The sequence below is a fragment of the Muscardinus avellanarius genome (genome assembly GCF_963383645.1).
Source record: "Muscardinus avellanarius genome assembly, chromosome: 4".
NCBI lineage: Eukaryota > Metazoa > Chordata > Mammalia > Rodentia > Gliridae > Muscardinus > Muscardinus avellanarius.
The window spans coordinates 31,162,233-31,188,302 of NC_137789.1; the positions used below are offsets into that span (position 1 = coordinate 31,162,233).

Below are 26,070 nucleotides of genomic sequence, written 5' to 3' on the forward strand. Positions count from 1 at the left end.
ATAGTAAGCAATTAGTGGCTCCTATACAGGTGCTCGGGGGCCCTTGAACAGTAAGTAACGGAAGCCCATTTAATTTTAGGTCTGTTTTTCTAGATTCTGGAACACGGCTGTTCACCTCAAAAAAAGGAGTTATTGAAATGCTCCTGAGGTCAGTAAGATAAAGAGCTAATAATGTCCACAGGGTCTGTGGTGCAGAGGGAGAAGAGGAAGGGGTCAGGGGGGATGCTGGGATGGTTTTGGAAGGGTGAGCTGAGCCCTGAGCTGGCCTGCCTGTGGCCTCCCGGCAGCACCCTGCAGAGCTCACAGCAGCAAAGCTCTTCCTGCCAGCCAGGAAGGCCTTCTGGAATCTTCTCAGAGGCTGCAAGCCTTCTGTCATTTTGGCTTCTATCACTTAATACCTATGCAGATTTAATTAAAAATCGCCAACAAGGAGCAAAGAAAAACATTCCTCCAGTCCAGTTGGATAATGGCCTTGTATTTTCCTGTTACCGAAAATTCAGCAACACACTCAAGGCTGAATCTCCAGAGCCCAGTTTTGTGTCCATCATAAAGCCAGTGTCCAGGAGATATGTAAGTGAGAAGCATAGTGTGTACTTTGTGCAAGGGATTAGGTTGAGTGTGAGAGAGGATGGAGCAAGAATGACATGGACATTATTCTACTTTTAGAGAGCTTGTAATTTAAGGCAAAATACTGTAAGATAAGCCTGGACAGAGAGTACAGATTAGATGAAAAGGGGTGATATGACTGTATCACTATGAATTTCACTATTATGTATAGTTATAGTGCACCAATGAAATGTTAAAAATAAGGGCTGGGGATATGGCTCATGGTAGAACACTTCCCTAGCTTGTGAAAGGCCCTGGGTTCAATTTCCAGATCTGTAGAACAAAAAGAAAGGGAGATCAGGACTATACTTGAGATCTCCCAGTACATGGGAGGCTGAGGCAGGAGAATCCTAGGTTCCAGGACGGCCTCAGCAATATAGCAACACTCTTAGCCACTTAGTGAGAACCTGTCTTAAAACACATCATAAAATAAGGACGGGGGTATAGTTCAGAGATAAAATGTCCCTGGGTTCAAGTCCCAGTACCACAATAAATAAATAAACAAACAAACAAATAAATGTGTCACTAGTATGTACAATTATAATGCACTAATAAAAATTAAAAATAAAATTAAATTTAAAAATTATAAAAAAGAATGAAGGATAATTTTTGAGAAATCTTAGGTGGTAACATTCTCTCCCCAACGCTCACTTCTCCTGTATTCATTTTGGAGTCCCATTCCTGATGAAATTGCTTCTACCCAGAAATGAAAAGCCTAATTGGATTACTGTGCTAATACATTAAGTGACATTTCTTGAGCCAACTTTATTCCTGGCTTTATTGCTTGGAGAGTATCTCAACCCCAGGAAGAAAAAGGTCCACCAGTTATTGTTTTACAAATAGAAGTATTAAATCCTTTGTCCACGCCGGGCGTGGTGGCTCATGCTTGTAATCCCCCTGCTTGGGAGCCAGAGCCAGAGACAGAAGAATCGCACAGGTTCGAAGCCAGCCTTGCTGGCTTAAGAGACTCTGTGTTTCCAAATAAAAATATAAAATAGGTCTGGGAGTGTAGCCCGGAGGTGGAAGGGCTTCCAGGAACCCCAGTACCAAATAAATAAATAAATAAATAAATAAATAAATAAATCCTTCGTCCACAAGTCTAGTAGGAAAAGGGCGGGGCGGGGGGGGGGGAACAACTACACAAATTAAGCAAATAATTAGAAACCACCACCAGAAGTGATAAAGGAGATAAGTAAAGAGCAAATGGTTAAGATCACTGTTATTAAAAAGAAATCCAGTTTTAGAAATGTTGAAATCTGCATTTGAAAGACGTCACTGTATCTCCTTAGCTTTCGCACCAAGTCAGTATTCCCCTGTCATCAGACACCAGCCAGGCTATTGAAATTGGAAACCCGGCCAGGCTGAACTACAATAACCTCGCAACAATAGTCAGGGATTGGTTACTTAAAAAAAACCCGATTTCCCACATTCAGAGGTATTTGCTAGAAAACTCAGAAGGCACCAAGTAGGTTAGTGATTAGTCAACACTGCTTCCCTTAATAGATCCTCTTTCACACACAGCCACAGCCCACAGACGTTTCCCTTCTTATCACTAGTGTCATTTCCACTTCAAAGTCAGTTCTGTGAAATAAAATAATAGCCAGGCAAGCTAACTGGAGTACATGCAGGCTAGACTTAAAACAACGTGAACTACCTGGAGTAGTTCAAGGAAAACTGAGCATACACTTACACAGCTTCTCCCCAGGTTACCAACTTACCCTGTCTTGGGGGAAAGAGCGTCTATGTGCAGGAGTTTCAAGGGACGCTTTTTTTTTTCCTGATTTTTTTTTCTCCTTTTTTATGTGGTACTGGGAATTGAGCCCAAGAGCATTCCACCTCTGAGGTACACCCCCAGCTCTATTTTATTTTTTATTTTGAAACAGGATCTCACTAAGTTGTGGAGGGCCTCACTATATTGCCAAGACTTATTGCAAACCTGTGATCTTCCTGTCTCAGCTTCCTGAGTCCTGGGATGACAAGCCTGTACCACCATGCCTGGCCAGAGGACATTTTCTAGCCACCAGACTAGTCTAAATCCTTGGTCCAAACTTCATACACCACTTTGTAACTGTATGCTCTTCAGCTTCTTGTCATCTCGAAACTTTGCGCTCTGCATCTGTAAAATGAATTGTTGAAGATATTATAAAGATGAACTCCTCAGTAGATGTTACTTATGATCATTTGTAGTTCTTAATAAAGATGTCACAAATTCCACACATGTATAGGAAAACTACTGAAACTCTCAGGCAGACCTTGTGTCTGTTTGCAATAAAATTCTAGCATATGGCATGTATCCCAGCTCATATAAGATGAGAGGAATACGTGACATAGGAGGACACTCTGACAGGAGTGTGAGTTCTCAGCTGATGGCCTGACATTGAGCAAATATGAAAGAGCCCAGAAAAGGCCACTAAAACACCCAGTGGCCTTCTCAGTGTTTAGACCACTACCAGCTGGAAATACCTTGCAGCATGAAGTGCAGTAGTTGATATAAAGGCAGGCCAAGTCATTGTGATGGTGGAACTGGCAGAAAATGAGATATATAAGGCGGAAAAGGTTTTAATCATTAAAAAATTTCTCCTAGAGTAAAAAAAAAATTAAAAGTTGAATGCAAAAAAAAAAAAGGTTTTGGTTTTGGAAACTCTCTACATCCTTTGGCAAGACTATATTTTTCTAATAGCCCACCAATGTGTAAGTCTTCCAGCAGCAAAGCCCAACCTCAGATATAGGCTGCCATCGATTTCATATACTGGAGGCCTCATGAAAATATTTGGAAGGACATATCAGATGTAATTTTGGGTTTGGATAACACTCGGAAATATGATTCTTTCTTTGTCCAGTAGTTACTGAGCATTGACGGTCCCTAGCAAAATATTCAAGTACTCTACTCATCTAATTCTGTCATCAATGGGGAAAAAAAGACTCTATTAGCCCTCATTTTAGAAGTAGGGACACTGAGGGTTAGTAATCGTCCAAGGTCACACAGCTTCTAAATAGATTTTAAACAGGATAATCTTGTCCTTCACTGTGTGAGTGTGTGTGTGTGTGTGTGTGTGTGTGTGTGTGTGTGTGTGTGTGTTACTAGGGATTGAATCTAGAAGCATTCTTTCTCCAGGCTACACCCTCCAGCCCTATTTTCTTCTTTATTTTGAAACAGGGTTTCACTACATTGCTGAGAGTCTTTGCTATATTGCTGAGGCTTGTTCTTGAACCTGTGATTCCCCTCTCTCAGCCACTCAAGCACTGGGATTACAGGTATGTGCCACCAAGCCTGGTTTGTCTCTAACTCTTAACCATGTAGTAATCAGTAAAATCCACCCTTGAAGAAGTCACTGTGAATACAGAAGCTGAATGTGGCAATTAAATAAAAGGTGCTGGGTGGTGGTGCATGCTTGTAATCCCAGCATTTGGGAGCCTGAGACAGGAGGATTGTGGTTCGCGGACAACTTCAGCTACTTAGTGAGGTGCTTTGCAACTCAGTGAGACCCTGTTTCAAAATAAAAAAAAATTATAAAAATAGGGCTGGGGATATAGCTCAGAGGTTGAATGCTCCTGAGTTCTATCCCCAGTGCTGCAAAAAAAAAAAAAAAAAAAAAAGAATTATTTTCGTTAATGTTGGTAGGGCCTTAAAAATTCTTAAGGCATATGAATTGGCTGGTATGGACCGTGTGTGTAGATTACGCTGGCTACTACTGATAATAAAAGCAGTGAGCTGAGCATCATCATAACTTCAGTGAAGTATGGAAAGTGGAAAAAGGGAGGCTGTGGGGATGCAGATCAGTGATTTAAGCACGACCATGTGGACATCAAAAGAACGTGAGAGGGTTCTCATGTCAGGGGGTAAAAGGTCCATTTCTCACCTTAGGAACTCAGGGTCCTTGGCTTCCATGGCAGAAAAAGATTTCAGTAGGTGCTAGTCAGAGACAAAGACAGGAGATACATGTTCAAGGGAGAACACGGGCCATCTCAAGAGGGAAGGAAAGCATCTTTAGGGGCTCACAGTTCTTTTTTATAAGAGACCCCTTGAGAAGGTGGGGATAGGCACACTGGAGGGGTGGAGGTCTCGACTTCCTCAGAATCCTCAGGTTCCCAGCATCAGCATCCATGGGTGGGTGGCTGGGTGACACCTGAACTTGACCTTCCTTATGGATTTTTTGTTTACTAAGCATCTCAGGAATCTCAGGTGGGGAGCCAGGCCATTTTGATTAAAGATGTGGTCTATTGAGGCTTCTGCTCAAGATACACCCTGTAGGATGAAGTTCAGAAATTTCTAAATTTTAACAGTATATTTTCCCTTTTCTTCACAGTTCATCTCCTTTGTACTTAACATTTTATTTTTCCTATCCCACCCTGACCTTACTCAGTGATCTCTACTTCACCATGAACTTGGCCTTTTTCTATTGGTCCAAAGATTTTACATGCTGCTCTATGTATCATAAATACTTAAGGGAGGGTCAAGCTAGAGCTTTTGCATGTACACTGAAGTGGATCTCTGAAACTTTCACCCTGAGAGAAAGACTGTTCACCTAGAATATAGTGAAAGATGTTCTGTGGTAGGCTGTTTTAAAGTCAATCGCTTCCCTCCACCAGGGACCAAACCAGTAAAATAAACCTTAGATATGAGTGGACATGCTTATCTTCATGGCAGGTTTATGTCTTTGCCCCCATGCCTCTCTCCCATCTGCTTTTGATGATGTACCCATCAATGCAATGGTGCCCAATGAACCTTAATGGATTCCCCCCTAAGAATTAGGGGATCATAATCCTCTTTCCGGAGGTAATTGCCATCCAAATCCTGGGTCTGCTGGGATTTATTGCTCGTATAGTGTTCTTAACCACCAATCTGGGGGCCTGCCAAGTGCTGAGGACTGTAATGTGTGGAGGTCTCTTATACATAGGGAACACCAGCAGGCCATACACCCACCAGTGAGTGTGATTATCAACTAGCTGCATAACACAAATAAATCTTGGCACTGTCTTTTCTATGCAGACTTAGAAACGAAGAGTCATGAACCATGTAGGTTGATGCTTTAGGTACCCCCCCCTCCCCCGCCCTGACCCCTTTACTCAAGGAGTACCAGTATCATCTCAAACCTTAACAGAAGACTGTCTTCAAAGGGCTGGGCTTTTATTTTCAAAGACCAAGATAGGTTTATTTAGGAAGGTAGGGGACACACATTCAAGAAAAACATGACCACCTCAAGAGTGTGAAAAAGCCTTTGGGGGTTTTACAGTTCTTATAAGACCTGCAGGAGGTAGTGGGTAGGGTCACACAGCAGGGGTGGAGGTGTGGACTTCCACAGATTCCTCTGGGTTCCAAGTAGGGTGGTGGCTATTGGTACCTGTCCTTGACCTTCCTTCTGGGTCTTTTGTTTACTAAACACCTCAGGAACCTCAGGTGTGGAAAGAGGTCTTTGTGATTAGGGATGTGGGCCTTTTGACTCTTTTGCCTCAGATAGAACAGACTCTGAAGGGTAGAATTAAAGATTATTAAGTTTCTAGATTTAAAAAAAAAATGTATTTTCCCTTTCCTATCCAGCTCAGCTCCTTTCTACCTAAAATTTTATTTTTCTTGTCCTGCCTCAGACCATGTAGTATGTTTGTTCTCTTGAATAATTCAGTGAGTTAAATTCTTCTACCATCAAAGCCTGTATCTGATAACCACAAAGGGACACCAATAAACAGCACGATGCAGGCCATGATGTTCTGAGGTGATGTTTTAGAAACAGCTGCGACAGGCTTGCATTTCAAGATACACGGCCTGGAATGTAGCCATGCAAGAGTCCAAAGGAAAGAGAACCCTCCCTTTATCCTGGAGTTAAGAAGAGGTTTCTGTTAAACCAGGGTTTTGAATCTTGGCGGCGCACTTGCTGGTGTTCATTCATTCATTCACCCAACACCTGCTCGTTAGGATTTACAACGTGCTGACTCCATTGGTCCAGGCACAAAGGATCAAGGAGTGAAAAAACAGACAGGTTGCCTGTTGTCATGGTGCCTACCTTTCACGTGGGGCGATGGCTGGTGCCTAAGCACACAAACAAGATAAATTTAGATAGTGACAATATGGCAAGGTGCAGTGGTAGAATGCCTCCGGGGATGGGCAGTGGGGCGTCTGGAGAGATGGCATTTGAGCGGAGAACTTCACTGTATTCCCTCACACTTGGGGAGGGCTGGGGAGTGGGCAGGTGTTGGATAAAGCAGTGAGTTAGAAAGGGAAAGAGGGAGAGCAGACGAAGTCTCCCTTGTCAGAGTAACGTGAGGCTAATGGAGAGCTTGAAGAGAAAGAAACAAGATTTTGTTTATGTGTTTAAGATCCCTCTGGTGATTCTACAGAGCTTGGAATATCAAGAAGTGAACCTAGTAGCAAAGCACCAAATTTAGATGGCTTACCCTAGGGTAGAGGCAGAAGAAATGTAGGGGGGGCAGTCAGTGTAGGGGGGCAGTGTACATGATAGCACATGGGCTCCGCATGTTCCTGGTGAGATGAAAAGCATTTTTTTTTTTTTTTTGCTAACTCTAGTAAGTCTTTAGTGAAAGGTTTGGCAGAGAAGGAGATAGGAGACAGCTTAATGACAGAACAGGCTTCTTTTTTTTTTTTTTTTTTTTTTTTTTGAGTTACTGGGGATGGAACCCAGGGGCATTCTACCTCTGAGCTACACCCTCAACCCTATTTTTTATTATTTATTTTGAAACAGAGTCACAATGAGTAGCAAAGGGCCTCCTTAAGTAGCTGAGGCTGTCTGGAAACTGTGATCCTCATGTCTCAGCCTCCCAAATGCTGGGATTACAAGTGTGGGCCACAATGCCCAGCCAGAACAGACTTTATTGGTATAGACCTCCATGTAGGAGTCTTCAGGCAAGATTGGAGCCTATGGTCACTAGACTAGAAGTCTATAGAGATTCTTTAAGGAGAGATTCCACAGGAAGGGGAATGGTAGTTAGCTATGCCAAGAGGGGGTTGTTACACCATGGTTAACCAGTATAGTGGGACTTTCTTGTAAACAGACGGGTCTGATAAACACTTGGAGAAGAGAATTGTGATGGTTTGTAGGGTAAGTTTTGTGAGCCTCTGAGTTGAGGAGGATGGTAGTTCCAAGGACCTTTAGGTAGGACAGCCATCCTCAGATAACTCTGTCAAATTGTTTTGATGTCATGGAAAGAGTCACCATAATCCTGTCCCAGAACCCCAAATCCAAATCCCATAGACATAGAGAAATAAGGGTTTTAAGTGGTTAGGGAGCTTAGTGAGGCTCTCAGCAACTTAGTGAGACCCTGTTTCCAAATTAAATGTAAAAAATAGGTCTGGAGGTGTAGCCTGGAGGTAGAAGGGCCCTGGGTTTCATCCCCAGTACCAAAAATAAATAAATAAATAATTTTAAAAATAGGGCTGGGGGTATAGTTCGAAGGTAGAATGCCCCTGGGCTCCATCTCCAGTACAGAAAAATTATATAATATATAGAGATAGATAGATAGATAGATAAATATTTATTAACTTAGAAACATTGCTTTTTATGCATTATTTATTTAAAAATTGTATCCATTCTTTCCCATCTCTATAGCTACTTTTTTTTTGCAATACTAGGGATTGAGCCCAGGGTCATTTTACCTCCCAGCTGCACCACCAGCCCTATTTTTTATTCTTTATTTTGAAAAAAGTTCTAACGAAGTTGGGAAGGACCTCACTAAGCAATTGAGGCTGGCCACGAGCCTGAGATCCTCCCGTCTCAGCCTCTCAAGTACTGGGATTACAAGTGTGCACCACCATGCCCGACTTATAGTTACTTTTTGATTCATCGTCCATTTCCAGAGTAAATCATCTTCATTTATAACCAATTTATTTGAGGTAGAGAAATTGGAAATCTCCGTCTCCCAATCTCATTATTCATTTTTTTTTCAAGCCTGCAAGTAAGGCATGGGTTAAGATTTTGTAACAAAGAATCTCCAAAATACAGAGGTTAAAAAGGAACAGATGTTTACTTGTCTCTTGCAAAATAGCATGTAGGTAGGTATTTGGGTGATTTAGGTTGATAGGCAGCTATGCCAGGGTACCACTTGGCTTCCCGTTGTGGGACCAGATTAGCTGTTATCTATTTAGCAGAGAGAAGGGGGAAAGGGATCAAGGGGGCACTCACTCAGTCATTTTAAAGTTAGGACCAAGAAGTGCCACATGTTGTTTCCAATTATATCCCAGGACATCTTAGTCAAATGGACACCTGTTATTATGGAAGGAGGAGAGAATGAAGGTGGACATTAGTGACCACCCGGCAGGCTATCACACCATCCATACATAGCATGGAGACAGCTGGCTTTTATGTCATTCTGTAGATGTGCGGGAGTGTCCTTCACTATCCAGGGATATTCAGTTCCTGAGTTCAGATAGCAAGAGGTATAGGATTATGTGATTTCTACTTTGTAACGACTGGCTGTTTTACTATTTAATGTGGTCTTTAAAAGGTGGGAGGAGTTATACCTTAGGAATAAGTGGAACATCTGCTTTTGAATTTCTCTTTTACTTTAAACAATCCCATCAGTTGGCCTCTGAAGGCAGCTCAAACTAGCACAGACTGAGGCCAATTTAGATTAAATTGTTCAAAATGACACTTTTTTGTTCAAAGAGGATAATTACAAAAAGAGTCTTCCAGTAAGAGGTTTTGGAAATACTTAAGTATGAGGGGATTTCTTCTTTTCTGAGAAGTAATTGTACAAGGAGAAGTACTCGTCTTATATTTTGACTTTGAGGAAGGGTGAACCAGGACACCTGCAGAGGAACTGAGGAAAGCATTAGTGGGAGAGAGAGTTGATTTTGTGATGTGAAGAAATGTTTTCTTTTTCTTTAATGGTAATAGGGGGAAATAATTAAAACTTCGCCTTTTTTTTTTTTTTTGCGGGTCTGGGGATGGAACCCAGAGGCATTTGACCTCCAAGCTACACCCCTGCCCAATTTTTTATTCTTTATTTTGAAACAGGGTCTCACTGAGTTGCAGAGAGCCTCACTAAGTAGCTGAGGCTGTCCGCGAACCATGATCCTCAGGTCTCAGCTTCCCAAATGCTGGGATTACAAGCGTGCACCACCACACCCGGCAAAACTTTGCCTTTTTATATAGCTGTGAGATTCATAGAAGATGATGGTCTCACACACATATACATATGTGATATATATATATATATATATATATATATATATATATATATATGATATAAGTATATATCAGAGTGCATGCATCATGTAAATACTGTACGATTCTGGAAGGTAAGCATTCACATACTCTCTCTTTGTAAGTTTCAGCATTTGACAGAAGATTGCATATGAATATGCTTTGCAGACAGTACATGCTAAATAAATAATTATTTTCACTATTGTTATAAAATGAGAGAAGAGGAAATTTTACACCTAATACAACTTCCAGACATTCAAATGCCCACTACCCCTCAAACACATCTATATTGCTCCTGAGCTCCTGCTAGTAAGAATTATTCTGAAATGATGGAAGGTTTGGAGGGGCATAGTAAATATTTTTACTTTGAGAAAGCTCTTCTTTGGAAGGAATATGACTACTGATGTTCCAGAGAGCCCTAGAGTCCATTTTCTCTCCTCAGAACAAGGGATCAGCACTGTTCCCCTCTGCCAGACAGCACAGTGGAGTGCCTTGCATAATTAAATAGCTGGAATTCATGAAGTGCACAAGCATTTTACTCAGAATGTCACATGCTTGCCATTAAATTTAGGATGTGTGGGTTTTGATGTAATATCTTGCTTGATCTCTAGGATATTTTAAAATCAATGTGGAAAATCCTATGCATTTTTTAAAAATATTGTCAAAGAATCAGCTTTTACTCTAGTGTAGGCATTTGCTTCTTTTTGACAGTTGGGTATTTCTTCAAATGCTTTGTGTCCATTCATGAGGGCGATGGTTTCATTTGAAATGCAGCAGTCACCAGGGAGAAGGCCCTGTGCTCTACTCTGATAGGCTGGTTCTCCCTCTGCCTCCTGTTGCTATGGTGCCCAGCAGAGTAACTTCCTTGCCCTGCACATGCAGGAGGCTTGGTCTCCATGGATACCCCACTCTGAGACTGTACTCTACAGAGATGAGCTGCACTCACTGTATTTCTGCAAAAGAGATAGCCCAGCCTGTGGTGGGAGGCTGTTTGCAGAGATAGTGTTTGCCATGAAAGTCTACGGAGCTTACCTTCTAAGTAAGTAGTATTAGTCACAGTAAGTAAATAATTATTTTGATTCACAGAGGATATGCTGTGTGTGTGTGTGTATGTGTGTGTGTGTATGTGTGTGTGTAAAGTTAGTTATAGTAGACTAAAAATATATGCTAACACAAATAATTTTCAATTCCTTCTTTTGGATATTTTAAACATACAGTTAGTAACTAAACCTTTAAAAATACACACAGGTATTGTCTTAGTTACCCCTGGTGACTTGTAAGTCTGTTTATGTGATTTCTCTCTCTCTCTCTTTCTCTCTCTCTCTCTCTCTCTCTCTCTCACACACACACACACACACACACACACACACACACACACACACACGACTGACCATGGGTGGTTATATTTTAGGATACTCTTCTCACCCTGAGCATCAAAATATTTGATTTGTAAATACCAAGTGTGGCCTTACCAGTGGTGTGCTGGAATAAAAGACAGATGAGCACGGCCACAATTAATGTTAATTGGCACTGCATGCAGTTTGCAGAGGGCCTCTGTGTAGGCTAAAACGTGATGTATTTATTATCAAGAGAGAGCCTGAACATGTGATTAGGGAAAGGACTGCCCGTGTCTGTAACTTCACCCTGAAAATTATTCAGAGCACATCTTCCTGACCCGTTTTAATTTACTTGTCTTACATGGCATCCAGTAGAAATTGTGAAACTCTTTATTTTCATGGAATTGGGATGTGGAGGGTTTTTATTTATATTAACTCAGTGATCTAACACTTCCTCTTGACTGCAATTCCAAGAGCATAAGGGTTGGGTTCCCAATGTTGTAAAATATGTGAGTCATCTTAAATTGTTTGCATCTGCTGGGCAAATGATTAATGCCTGCGGTGTTAAAATTAATTAGTAGAAACACAAGAAAGACTCTACAGACGGTGCCTCCAACTCTAGTTCAATAACCTTAAAAATGTATAAAACTAAGATGGCGAGACTGTCCACAGTAGATAATCTGGCCTCTGGCGACTCCAAACAAAAGGCAAAACATGGACTCTGTTGAGCTGGGCGTGGTGATGCATGCCTGTAATTCCAGTGCTTGGGAGGCTGAGACAGATGGATCTCAGGTTCGAGGACAATCTCAGCAAATTAGTGAAACTCTCAGCAACAGAGTGAGAATCTGTTTCAAAACAAAAAATAAAAGGGGTGGGGTGTAGCTTGGAGATAGAATGCCTCTCAGTTCAATCACTAGTAACACACACACACACACACACACACACACACACACACACACACACACGGACTGTATAAGAGATTCGCTTTTAATCATGTGAGAGTGAGCACAAAGCCATATGATACACTATGTCCATGACCATCCAAACAAAGAACAAACTGCTGGATGTCATTTTTTCCAAGAGTTAGTCATGGCTGCATTTTGGTTGCCCCAGATGGAAAGGTCCCACCCTTTGAGAATACGTCTGTGCTAATGACAGCTCTGCCCCTGGTTTTCTCACTTGGAGCGAGCTTTAGGTCATTCCCTTACTATTTTACAAATATTAGTTCCACTGGTAGGTGGAGCAGTGAACAGACATGGGTCCCTGGTAGATTCTATAGAGATCATGGTTTGGGAGACCTGGAAACCAAAGTTTTCACCTCATTAGTAGAATAAATCTCCAAATCCCTTTCTCAAGGTTTCTGATGAATTCTCTCCCTGCACACCTCTGAATATCAGAATAAGATGAGATTTTTTTTAGATGACCTCAAAATGTCTGCCTCTCCTCTCTAAAATTATTCCCTCGTCTGTATAGTACAGATGATATTGATACCTAACAGAATACTGCTTTGAAAATTTAGTGTCATTATCAATGGCACATGACATACAATAAATGTTAGCTGCTATTTTTTTTTACAATTACTGTAAACATCATTTTTATAATGTGCAGGGGTCAACTAATAGCTTGAACAGTTCTTTAATTGGATTTTTTCAGAGTTTAAACATTTGTGTGTGTGCGCGTGGTACTGGGGATTGAATCCAGGGGCATTCTGCCTCTGAGCTATACCTCCAGCCCTATTTTATTTTTATTTATTTATTTATTTATTTATTTGTTTATTTATTTATTTATTTATTTGGTGGGACTGGGATTCCTGGAACCCCTTCTACCTCCAGGCTATACTCCCAGACCTATTTTTTTATTTTTTATTTGGAAACAGGGTCTCTTAAGCCAGCGATGCTGGCTTCAAACCTGCACAATCCTTCTGTCTTTGCCTCCCAAATGCAGGGATTACAAGCATGCCCGGCTTTTATTTTTATTTATTATGATTATTATTATTATTAATTATTATTATTTTGCAGTACTGGGAATAGAACCCAGGGGCACTGTACCTCCGAGCTACACTCCCAGCCCTATTTTTTAGTCTTTTTTGAAACAGGTTCTCACTGAGTTGCAAAGGGCCTCGATAAGTAGGTGAGGCTGTCCCCAATATTCCAGTCTCAGCCTCCCAAATGCTGGTATTACAAGCGTGTGCCACCACTCCTGGCCTATTTTTATTTTGAAACATAGTCTCTCTAGGTTGATAAGACATACTACTTATGGAGCCTGTCCTTGAACCTGTGACCCTACTGGCTCAGACTCCCAAGTACTGGGATTACAAATGTACACCACTATGACTGGTTTTAGAGCATCAGATTTTGTATTAAATGCTTACTAAGAACCTACAGGTACTTGGCCTTTTGAATGGAATTATGGGATTCGATGTGCATGGGAATGTAGCACAAAGAAAGTAAAATATTTAGTAATACTTTTTACTTTTCAAACATATAGCTTTAATTTTTGCTAGATGACTATACATGTATGTATAATAAGATGTGTGCCAATTAATTTGGTTGCCACTAATGCAATGCATATGTGACATACCACAGCGGACATGTATGATACAAGAAGCTAGGCCCTAGCTGATTTCTAGTTAGTATTTATAACTTGAATTAGAAATGTGACAATTAAAATCTAGGTTCAAGTTTTTTCATTCTCTTTCCTGAAAGGATTTCCATTCAGAGTACAGCCAATGACATATTTATTTTTTTAAAAAAGATTTTAAAAAGATTAATTTCATTAAGCTGAAAGTTTGGGGAATGATGGGAGAGGAAGTGATGGGAAATGATTGATTAATCTGTATAAAAATGGGCCCCATGCTGGGATTTTTCCCTTTTGCACTAATCCTGTGTGACATCCAAGCCCCAAAAAAATAAAACTAGTGCCATATGTTGCAGAGCCTGCTGGTGCTGAATTGAAGTGCATGAAGAGTTGACCTAGATTATATTTTGCAGCTTTATTTTTATTTTAATGTCATGTTCATTTTCGATTTCTTCTTTCTGGCATATTCTCTCCTTCCATCTGTTTGCCCTGAAAAGAATATGGCATACACAAGAAGGACTCTACCAACTCACTTGAATGGAGAAGGAAGGGGACTCATTTATAGGCTGTGGCTTAAAATGTGGCCTCTGAAAGTTGGGAACTTGGATTCAGTATAGATCCACACATTCTGAGTATATTTCAGCAAGCACGATTTCCTATGCAATAGCACTCAGGTGATGGAGTTAGAATAAGGCTTTTTTACCTAATGCTTCAAGGCAAAAATTAAATCCTGAGCCGCATCTCTACTACCATGGCAAACTTTTATTTATATTCTATTGCTCCATGACCAAAATAACGCCCTGCTTTCTTTCCCATCGTTATTGGTCATGCATGCGCGCACTGCGACGGTGCAAAACTTGTCAAGTGTTGTTAGGTAGTTGGAGCTGCTGTCGCGAGTTGTAGGTCATATCCTTTGGTTGACCTCCAGGAGCTTTTTGAGTTCCTAATTCAGAGCTGAGTTGGTTGAGCCCTTTTCCATCAGGGGGAGTTTGCGACCCATTCAGCTGAAGAGATGTTTCCTTGTCTTGTGCAGCAGTAACATTGTTCAGGGAAATTGGATCTTCCTGAGTCTTTGGCTTCTCGTACTCACCTCTGAGGCTGAGATAGGCGGGCTCCATAGGCCACTGCCAGGAAGATCTGATTTCTGTCCAGACCGAGAGCGATCTAACTGTTCTTGAGAGGTGGAGGCTGTGCTTGAACTTGATACCGGGTGCTGCCTGACATGCGGCGCGTCTCACCTCTCCTTTAGGAGAAGAAGCAAAGGATCCAAGTCACAGGCTAGAAGTGCTAGTTCATCCAGAGCAATGGTTTGGGGTCTGTGATGGCTCCATTGTCCCGGATGCTTCCAAGCCCAGAGAAGCAGGGATGGTTAAAGGTTTTGCCTGTGCAAAGCCTGGGCATTCTTGAGGTTTGCCTGGGATTCTTCAGTACAGCAATTCCACCCTTTGTTTCCTCGTCAGTGTCAGCCACCATTCAATAGAACTGAACCTAGTAATGACACCCATTTGTTTTGTTTTCAGAATGTATTAATTGATGAGCTGGGCACAGAGATGCAAGAGTAAATGAGGGGATCCCTTTATATGTGTGAGGTGTTCCTAGGGGAAGTACATGGTCCCATGAGAGCATACAGGACCATGGGGCCAGACTGTGGGGTCTGAGGGGAGTCCCAGGGGACGTAAGACAACATTGACACAAAAGGTAAAACTTGATTTTAAGTGTTTTTAAGGCACTTGGGGGTTTGAACTTTACATGCCAATTTTGTTAACTGGAATACATTTTGTAAACTGAAATGCCATTATAGGTTATTTTTCAAATTCTATTCTTATGGTCACCATGTTATATTTAATAATTATATTTTAGATGGCTCTTTACTAGTATGTGAACCTCACTAGAATAAGGACCACATTTTCCTTTCTTTCTCCCTTAAATCATTTTTACTATCTTTCTTTTAAATTCACCTTTGTTGTTTCCCTTCTTTTTAAAAAGAATATTACACATCTCTCGGTATAGTGGCCCACTCCTGTAATCTCAGTACTTGGGAGGCCAAGATAAATGGATTACAGCTTCAAGGCCAACCTGGGCAACTTAGTAAAACTGGGTTTCAAAATAAAAATCAATCAATTGACTGATCAGTCAATCAATAAAAGGGATGGAAGTGTAATTCGGAGGTAAAATGCTCCTGGGGTCGAGCCCCTGTACCAAAAAAAAAAAAAGAAAAAAATTTACATATAATGTGATGCATAAAAGAATATCAATGACCTTGATATGAGCTGCATGGCATGTAACACGGCCGTCACCTGTGAGCCCGCCTTCCACTTCAGGAGGTGCTGCCACCAAAGCCGCCCGCCTGGTCTTCCCAGGCCCCATTCTCTGCTTCCCAGGAGTAGCCATTATGCTGAAATATGTGCTTGATTATTCCCTTGCACTTTAAACATGATTTTACTCCCCTTACATCTGTGTCCCTAAACATGTGGCAGAGCACAAGGGTCAAATTCGAAAGCCCTGGAGCCATGTTTTCTTTGCCTTTCTGTTTCCCTGAATTAGCACAGTGCCTAGCCCTTAGTAGGTCCTCAAGAGATGTTTGTGAATGAACGGAGCTTCCAGAGCCTAGATGATATGTTTGTGATGCTATATGCCAAGGTGCTGTTGAAATCAACTTTAGTGGGTGTCTTTCCATTAAGCCTTGTTAGTTACGTCTCCTGGGGGTGTTTGTAAACGTAGGGTGTAAAAACTAGTCACATACTATTTAATTGTTGGGGGATATTTTCAAACTAGCAATCCAGAGCCCGCTTACCTTCTTCTCACCAGCATTCCAACACTCCCCGGTGGTCTTAAGGAGAGCGGCCTTATTTCATCTGTAAGGCTCAGCTTTGCCTTTCTCTTCCATTTGGCTTCTCATAGAACCTTGTGGGGCGGGGAGGGCAGGAGCAGAAAAAGCAAAGAACATTGAGTACACTTGAATTTAAAAGTTAACTTGTGCAGGGGGTGGGGCGGAGTGGCTGGACAAGCAGAGGGTTGGCGGGGAAACGTGAGCTTTGTGCCAGGCTTCACTGTGAGTTCCCAGCCTGGGGAAGGTGCCATTAAATGAGCCCACGGGAATGCGAAGCATAATCTATGTGCCGAGCGAGTGAGGGTGATCTGATTCCGAGTCCACACCATTCTTTGTAAGTGCTACAGACCACACTAAGAGAAGTAGAGAAATTTTTTTTTTTCGGGGCAGGAGGGGCCTAGCTAGAGGGGAATGTTCAAAAGCATTTTGTTCAGTGGCTTTAAGAGTCGGAATGATTTTCAGTTGCTAGACAGCGGTGAGAGGTGAAACGCTGGAGCCCGTGGCCAGGGCTGCAACTCGTTGTCTGTCCTTAGACCTGCACTCCAGCTCCAGGAGGCTGGTGTGAAACCTGCACCAGGGTCCCAGGTGCAGGTCGCCTTCCGGGCAGGCGCTGGACTCTGTGGGCCTAGAGCAGGTGTCCCAGGGCGGGAGTGCAGAGACTCCACCTGCATCTCCCTGAGCCATCCTTTGATCTGGAAACCTGGCTGTTGTGTGGCCAGGCCTCCCCTGAGACATTTCCTGGGACTCATTCTCTTCTTCTCACTTTAGTTCCTTGAACACATGTCAGAATTAAAATAAAACCCTCCAAGCCTTGCATTTTTCTCTTTGCTTCTGTTCTCATGCTCGGTACGGATGCCAACAATTACCAGAATTTACCCAGCTTGTTTTCTTTTATTGACATTCATGCTTGCAAAAGAAAAAAAAATGCATTAAAGATCACACCTGGGTAAATCCAGCATAGATCTCAGAGCATCTCGATCCATTCAGATCAGATGATTCCGCTTTTGTACAGATTCTTGAAGCTGTGAGAGACAGTTTTTCCTCTCCTGGGATTGAGATCATTCCTGTCTGTCTTGTTTTTCCGCTCTTTGTGGAAAACATACATTTTTCAATGGCTCTTTTATGTGGGTATCGGGCGGCCAAGTGTGTAGCCTAAGATAAAGGTATTTCTTAATGTTTAACTTACTTTCTACTTTTCCCGTTTTAAATCCTTTTGTTTGCCTCGAGTTTTCCATGGTTTTGAACCTATGCAGGTAATCTCGTGAACCTGTAAGCTATGTAGAAAGGGGCTCCGCAGTGGGGTCTCTTTCCCCTGACCATTCACTATCCTGTCTCATTCACTCTGACATCACCTGAATTGCCATCCAGCCTCCACACTGTCCTCCAGATAACCCTGCAGACAGCACCAGCTGCTTCATATCACCATCCCATCCAACACCAGCCCCAGCTCCCTCTTGCCTCCAGTGTGACTGTTTCCTATTGGCTTTCATGATTTTCATTCAATTCTCTATTTACTCTCCTTTTCTCATCTGATTTCTGTACTCCGTCCACACAGGACTGAATATATTCCACGCCTGTCTGGTGCCTTCCCTTCTCTGTGATTTAGTGGATGCCATCCTTTCAGCACCGCCGCACCCTCATTCCCTTCTGTCCAGGGCTCTGGGCCCTTCTCAAGCGGCACCTGTAGTCACAATATCTAGCCAGGCAATTTCTTCCTTCGGTGTGTCCCTAGTGGCCTCTCTCTTCCTACGTACCCATCATGTTCTCATAGTCTTTCAGTGAACTCCTGCTGGCCTTAATAAGGGACATTTTCTACCATTTACTGTGATCAACCTACACTTAGCAGTTTGTGATATTCGGAATTTATTTTTTCTCTCTTTTAAAAAACTCAAGTGTGAGCCGGGCATGGTGGCGCACGCTTGTAATCCCAGCATTCGGGAGGCTGAGACCTGAGGATTGCTTGTTCGCGGCCAGACTCAGCTACTTAGTGAGGCCCTCTGCAACTCAGTGAGATCCTGTTTCAAAATAAAGAATAGAAAATAGGGCTGGGGGTGTAGCTCAGAGGTAGCCCAGATCCTCAAAAAAAAAAAAACAAAAATACTCAAATGTGTGTGCATGTTTCTATTTTCAACCTGTATCTCTTCCTTTGTGATTTCTCCAATGTGGGCGATGTCACCACAAATGACTTGAGTCACTCAGCTCCTCTGGAAGATCCTGAGTGTTGGAACTGTGTTTTCCCACAAACCTCCCCACGCAGAGCCTAAACATGTACCAGCTCAGCACACACTAAAAGTGGACTGATTCAGCCATTATCGTCTTGACATCCAGCTCTTAGCTCTTTGTGAATTCTGATCAGGCGGTCAGGCAGTACCAAGCCAAGATGGCAGAGAAGACAGCAGACTTGGCCACTTTGCTGTTGGACGAGTCAGCGCTGCTGGTGACTAGCTCTGTGACTTGGAGCCAGCCTCACCGCTCCTAACCTCAGTTTCTTCATCTCCACCCACCCAGCGAGTCGTCGAGAGGAAGGAGGAGAGCAAATGGCAGCGGTAGCATTCCTGACAGAGGAGGCCGGTACCCAGCGGCTGGTAGCTTTCCTATCTGACCCTGTCATTCCTTGTGTTCGTTATCCCTTCAAGGGTCCTGTGATCTGTAGGCTGCTGTCAGCACCGTGCCTTTCCTGTTTTCATTCATGTCACTAATTAAGCATGTTAAGCGGGATAAGGGCAAGGATGGAGCCAGGTGACACGTTCCCAGAGATTTCCCTCGAGGTTGACAGGCAGGCCATTAGTCACCATCCTTTGGGTACTGAACTGTGCTATCATCCAGTGCACACATGCCAACCTTGTTCATAAGAGTATCTTAAATGTTTGTATTAAGTGTCTACTAGATTCCAGATATGTGATTTATGTGGCAATCACAGCTCTGTAGGAAAAAGATGTGAGAATTGTCTTTCATATCTGGCTTTGAATGAACTCCTGCTGGCCTTAATAAGGGACTTTTTCTACCATTTAGTGTGATCAACACCACACTTAGAAGTTTGTGATCTTCAGGATTTATTTTCTCTCTCTCTCTGCTAATAACCTCGATGTTTGTTTTTTTCCATTTCCAACCTGCCATCTCTTCCTTTGTGATTTCTCAAACATGGGTGATACTGTTTCCACAATCACATCCTTCAGTTCTCTAGGTACCTTTCTTCCCTCGTTATGAAATACTCTTCTGAGTCAGCTACGTGCCAGACACTGTGCTTGCTCTGGGGATTCAGTGATGATCAAGGCAGAGGTCTTTCCAGTTGACTTGATCTTGATAGTTACAGTATCCTGGGCTAAAAATTTTAAGTTTTAAGTTTTGGGCATATGGGATGGAGGTAGAAATGGAGAGAGTTCTTTTACCCTAATTTATGGTGAATGACATAACTTTGACACAACATAAAGGGGAGGTAGGAGGAGGAGGATAATGACATGCTCAAGACCTCTTCCAGGAGACATCATCTAAAGCCAAGGGGTGGAGGAACCTTTCATACAGTGAAATCTCTCAAAGTACCAGCATCTACTGGGCGCTAAACCTGCATTAGTCACTGGGACGCAATAGTGAACAAGCCCTACTGGGGAATATGGTAAAGTAAATAGACAATTACAGTGTGACGCGACAGATGCTTGTTAAATTCTGGGTGAGGTAAGAGCCTGAGGGAGGAGCACCTAATCTTTGTCCTGAAGGTCAAGGCTAAGCTGAATCCTGAAGATCAGGTAGTAGTGAGCCAGGCCCAGGGGGAAGGAAAATAATTCTGATAGAGGGAGCAGCGTGCATTAAGGCTGGGTGTCTGTAGAGATTGTGCCACCCTTGGGAAATGGTTCTGTTGGCTGGGGGTGTGGCGGGGCGGGCCAAAGAGACCATAAAGGGGGTCTAAGCCAGGCATGGTGCCACACACCTGTAATCCCAGTACTTGTAGGTTGAGACAGGATGGTTGCCCTTTCAAGGCCAGCCTCAGCAAATTAGCAAGACTCTCAGCAACCTAGTGAGACCCTTTTACAAAATTAAAAAAATTTAAAAGGGGGGGGGCTGAGAGTATAGATTGAAGATAGAAAATCCCTGGGTTCAACCCTTAGTACTACACAAAAGCGGGGCAGGGGACTTGTAGATCATGCTAAAAAGTACAGACTTTGTCTTAGGGATAGAGTTGCCCACTGAAGAGTTTGGAAAAAGGAATTCCCTCGTGAGATTTATGCTCTGGATCAATGTAAAAGATGAAGTACCTGGAGCCAAACCCAGCTCTGGGCATGGTATGAGGTATGAGGCTCTTTTAGTAACTGTAAACAAAAAGCAATGAGGATTTGGGTAGTGAACTGAGAATAAGAAGACATAGCAGATTAAGAGACAGGGTTGAGCAGCTGACAGCAATTTGTAGGGACACACTGAACACCAGACCCCTGTATTATAAGGGTTCTCCAGTGTTTCTGTACATAAAAGATCACCTGAGCCATTTGTAAAATACAGATGATGGCACTAAATTGAAGGCATTTTCAATGATCAGATCTGGAGTGTGAGTCAGGAAGATGTATTTTTACCAAACAATCTAGGTGGCTCTCACACTGCACCATGAAAACCCTCTGGCTATTCGGTGCCCTACTATGGCAAAGCTTCTTTTAAATATTCTGTATTAACTTTTTGCTTGAGAATGAAGATTCAGACCTGTTGTCCCTGTGGAAAGTAGATGAAATCTCAGGCCCAAGGTTCCGATGCTAGATAAGAGCAGCCTCTCTTTTCCTGTAGTTTGTGCTTGCTAATTGTTTGCTCTGCGATGGCGTACAGAGCCCAGTGGTGATTGTCTTGCACAGACCCTTGCTGCAGGTTGTAAATGGCCTTTCCAAAGATTCCGCGTGCCCTTGGCAAGAGCCAGCAAGCAGATGCTTACAAAGAGACCAGATTTTCTCAGCTCTTGAAGCTCCGTGCTGTTGTGATTTCTTAGGGCTTAAAGACAATTTGAAGCATTTGCTATTTATTTACTATTTAGTGCTTTCCATCTCCGCTCTAGAGCAAGTTAACCTGCCCTCTCCTTCCCTCATCTCTAAAATGGAAGGGATAATTGTTTTTATCTCATAGGCTCAATGTCACAATTAAATGATAATCCCTTAAGACCTTTTGCACAGTGTCTGAACGTGACAAGCCTTGTCTCATCATTACTGAGAGAAACCAGGTGGTAATAAACTTCTCACTTGTTTTAGAGTTGAACCATTTAATAAATACTTTACCTTCTTGTTTAAGACTCAGAAAAAGTCTTATCATGGCAATATGCAAAAATTCTCAGAGAAACTCTTGACAGCCCATTTATCAGACACCTAGTTAAATAGGCTAATGACCACCAGGTGTGGTGGCAAACACTCAGTACTCGGGAGGCTGAGACAGGAGGATCGCAGGTTCACAGCCAGCCTCAGCTACTTCATGAGGCCCTCCACAACTTAGTGATACCCTGTTTCAAAATAAAGAATAAAAAGTAGGGTTGGAGTTGTAGCTCTGGAGGTAGAATGCCCCAGAGTTCAGTTCCCAGTACTGGAAAAAAAAATAGGCTAATGATAATGATAGGTACTTATTTTGCATTTAGAATGAGACATTATGACATTTAACTATGGTGACAATACTATGGAACAGACACTCTCTTTTCCTTTTTTAGAATGAGAAAAATGAGGCATAGTAACCTTAAGCAATTGCTTGAGGTCACAGTGGCATGTAAAAGATATTTGAACCCAGGACCTGCTTGTGCTAGAAGCTGCTCTTAGGCAGAACTGTGAAATACGTTTTGTCAACGACAAGAAGCCTAGTTAGTACCACTTAGCATTATGCCAAGAGAATTAAGCGACTGGCTCATTATGGATGTGTAATGTGTGAGAACACATCCCAAAATACATCCTATAGTGAGTATCTGCATCTTAAGTAACAGGCAAGCCGTTCACTTTCTTGGAGGCGGCCTCTGCGAAAGCCCCTGTCTGAGGGATTTCGGGAATATGAGTGCCTTAGAGTGGTGGTTCTCAAACTTTGGTTTTTCAACATTGGATGGCTTAGTAAAATACAGTACTGGGCCCCGGATCTACCTGTGAGTTATGTAACCTTACAGAGATCATCCCTCAGTGAGTCAGAAACATGTGGTGATGCTAAAGCTGCTGGGTGGACCAGACATTGAGAACCACTGTCTTACATAGGTCCGTCCTCAAATTTATTTTGCTTACCACCCCCATTTCAGAAAAAAAATTGTTCAGTGCCCCCCTGGAAATCTACTTTCTTTAAGCAGATAAATAGATAGATTAAGTGACAGATTTGTTTTATTCTATGTGTGTATATTTTGTCCTAGCACTCTGGAGGGTGGTATCGCTTACTGCGGGAACCTATGGAGAGGGATGAGAAGATGGCTGGTGAACATACGAGCAGAGGATGGTTTAAAATTGACTTTATAATTGCCTAGTCTGCGCTAGTTATTTAACTTCATAAAAACGTTTTGAAGGGACAAAGAATCATTTAACATGTAAATGCATAGGCAACAATCAAAAGACAGAATCTTTACTTCTGCTCTAAGATTTCTAAAGTAGAGCAATTGCTTTCTAACAGAGAATTTTACAGGGTGGCTTTCCTCTCACCAAAACAATGGGCCTGTTGTAGGGCTCAGATGTTCCCTCACTTGTTGGTCCTAGTGTTTGGCCTCAGAACCAGGAACAAGTTCTGAGCTGCCTTAGACATTAGCATCTGTTCATGAGGAAGCCTCCACCTGTCTCTCTTCCTCACATATCTGGGATGAGGGTTGTTTCCTTCAGTGAGGGTGGATGTATGTCCAGTAACAGGGCCACCTTCTCATATCTCAGGGCTGGGCTGGTCTCCTTGTCCAGACAAGGCGCAGGGCCGTGGAGTGACCTCAGCCAAGCCCAACAGGGCAGAGGATAATTCTTAACCTTTTGGGGGTGCTCAGGGTCAGAGCTGCCACAGGCTGAAGCATCACCTTAGGCATGATGGATCCTAATATTAGAATAATGTAATGCAAAGTTTCTGGTTTCACTTTTAGCTCTTGGTTTCCCATAATAAGAAAAGGGATGTAAGAACAAATGCACAAAGACAGATTATCTAAAAAGCTTTTTCTTTCCTTTTTTTTTTTTGTGCGTGTGTGTGGAATATATTATATAAGAATAGATTTGCTCTAGATTTTTTCTTAGGGAGATTTGTTCCCCTAAACACAAATACATATTTATAAGATTAAAACACCTAAGTATCTGAATAACTGTAATAAATACATCTTACTTTCTCATCATTGAAAAAATGAAGAAATTAATTATGATATAATCACTGTAATATTGTAATCAAATGAAGGCATTACAACTATATAGAGAATTTTAGCAATATAATATTGAATGAAAAATTGTCCCCAAAGATTATGTATGCATCATAATAATCTGTTCATAAAGAAAGTTATAAAACAAATAAACAAAAGTAATCTACTTTTTAGAAATACTAATAGATGATCACATCTATTCTTTATAAAATTTAAAGCAAGAAAATAGTGAACAGAGAATAGCATGAAGGAGAACTGTAAAGGTAGATGAAGTTTGTGTGATTAGTTTTTGTAACAGGTAGTGGTTACTTCATTTATTATAATATCAAACATAATTATATAACCAAACAAATCAACCAGTAAATAAAGGACAGTCATGCATGGGCCAATGGCTAGCATTTGTTAAAAAAAAAAAAAAGGCTTGTGATTAATCCAATTCTGTGCACGTGAGATTTATACTAAAAAAGAAAAAGAAAAAGAAACCCGGGCATGGTGGCGCATGCTTGTAATCCCAGCATTGGGGAAGCTGAGACCAGAGGATAGCGGTTTGCAGACAGCTACTTAGTGAGGCCCCCTGCAACTTAGTGAGACCCTGTTTCAAAATAAAGAATAAAAAATAGGGCAGAGGGTGTAGCTTGGAGGTTTACTGCCCCTGGGTTCCATCCCCAGATCGGCAAAAAAAAAAAGAAAAAGATAAATAAAAAGAAATTAAGAAAATAGCCTTTTGGGTTGCAGAGAAAATAATGAAATGTCACTCTTCTGTAGAAAAATAGCATGGTTGGTTTCCACACAGCACTGTATGACCCGAACCTTTGCCTCTTTCTCCCATCTCTCAAGTCACTTCTTCCGATTTTAAATGGAGACCATTAGAGGCTGTCAGTAGAATCACTTCAGACAGAATTATGGCTATAGCATCCCTGGGGTGGGAAAAACATGTGCTTCCTTTTTTTTTTTCTCTGATATCCACCTCTCTGAGAAAGGTAATATGTTCACATGTCTTCCCTGAAAAGTAATGGAAGAAATTTGGGGAAATACAAAAGACCTACGTGTGAAGTCTGACCAACTCTTAGCTTTACCATTCCCATACACGGGGCCTGTGTCTCAGGATTTAAACCCACCTGCCTCCCAGTCGCCTCTTGGCCTCGTTCCCCGTGTTCGTTGCTCTCTTTCTTCCAGTGTTACTATCTCCATATGGTTCACTCTGTCCCGTGCCTGTCTCTGCTGCTCAGTCTGCTACAGCCTCTAATAGTCCTGAATGGTTTAAAAGCTAGATGTGCCTCTCCATCGATTCAATCCTTCTAGCTGGAAATAGAATTTCCCCTTGTTGACTTCTTTGAGTGACTTTTGTCACTCCTAAGACGTTGCCTCTTTCTGAAGCCCGGCTCAGGGGCACACCCTTTACCAGGTGTGCAAAGATCTCTGTGACAGATGAATGTGACTCTCACTGTGGTTGAGATGTGGCTTAGCTGTGATCCACAAACCCTACCAGGGGGTTGGTAATTAGCTTGCCTGTCGTTCTTGTGCTGCAGGCCTTCCTGCAAAATTGGAAAGCACAGTCAATACAGCTACGATCTGATTGTTCATCCATTGACTAATAGTCTAGCAGAAGAACCCTTGTGATCTTCTGTCAGAATGTCTCTTGTCTGCTGTTTTGCTGCATCTTCCCTGGCCCCTCATAGCCACCCAAGACAGTTTCACCTCATCCCCAGTCCCTGCTCCCAGTCCTTCTTCCTGATTCTGGTCTCAAGTCTGTTGGGCTCCTGATGTGTGATATATTAGTCAGCTTTTCATCACCAGTCACTGTGACCAAAATACCTGACATGAACAGTCTAAAGGACAAAAGGTTCCTTTTGAAAGTCTCGGCGTTTCCAAGATTTCAGTCCATGACTGGCGGGTTTCATTGCTTGAGGCCTGAGGTGAGGCAGAACATTGTGGTGGAGGGGCTGGAAGGTTCAGCTCAAGGCAACCAGAGAGGGAGAGAGAGGAGGAGGAGGAGGAGGAGGAGGAGGAGGAAGAGGAGGAGGAGGAGGGAGGAGAAGAGAGGAGGGGAAGAGAAGTGAGGAGGGGGAAGAGGAGGAGGAGGAAAGGGAGGAAAAGGAGGAAGAGGATAGGGGAAGGGGAGGAGAGGGAGAACGAGGAGGAGGAGGAGAAGGAGGAGAAGGAGAAGAAGGAGGAGGAGGAGGAGGAGGAGGAGGAGGAGGAGAAGAAGAAGAAGAAGAAGAAGAAGAAGAAGAAGAAGAAGAAGAAGAAGAAGAAGAA

General features: G+C 42.4%; 1 protein-coding gene across 4 annotated transcripts in view; it reads left to right on the plus strand.

Moving 5' to 3' along the window:
- SYBU (syntabulin) overlaps positions 1-26,070 on the plus strand; it is a gene marked incomplete at both ends in the record, with an annotated part of 79,694 nt that overhangs the window by 27,847 nt on the left and 25,777 nt on the right. Inside the window, one exon of one of the 4 annotated variants that reach the window (XM_080693945.1) lies at positions 10,773-10,800. The exons of the other annotated variants lie outside the window; for them this stretch is intronic. Within the exon in view, the coding sequence (XP_080550071.1) occupies positions 10,773-10,800 (28 nt within the window). Of the gene's footprint in view, positions 1-10,772; positions 10,801-26,070 lie in introns of those variants that run through there. 4 annotated transcript variants of the gene reach the window in all.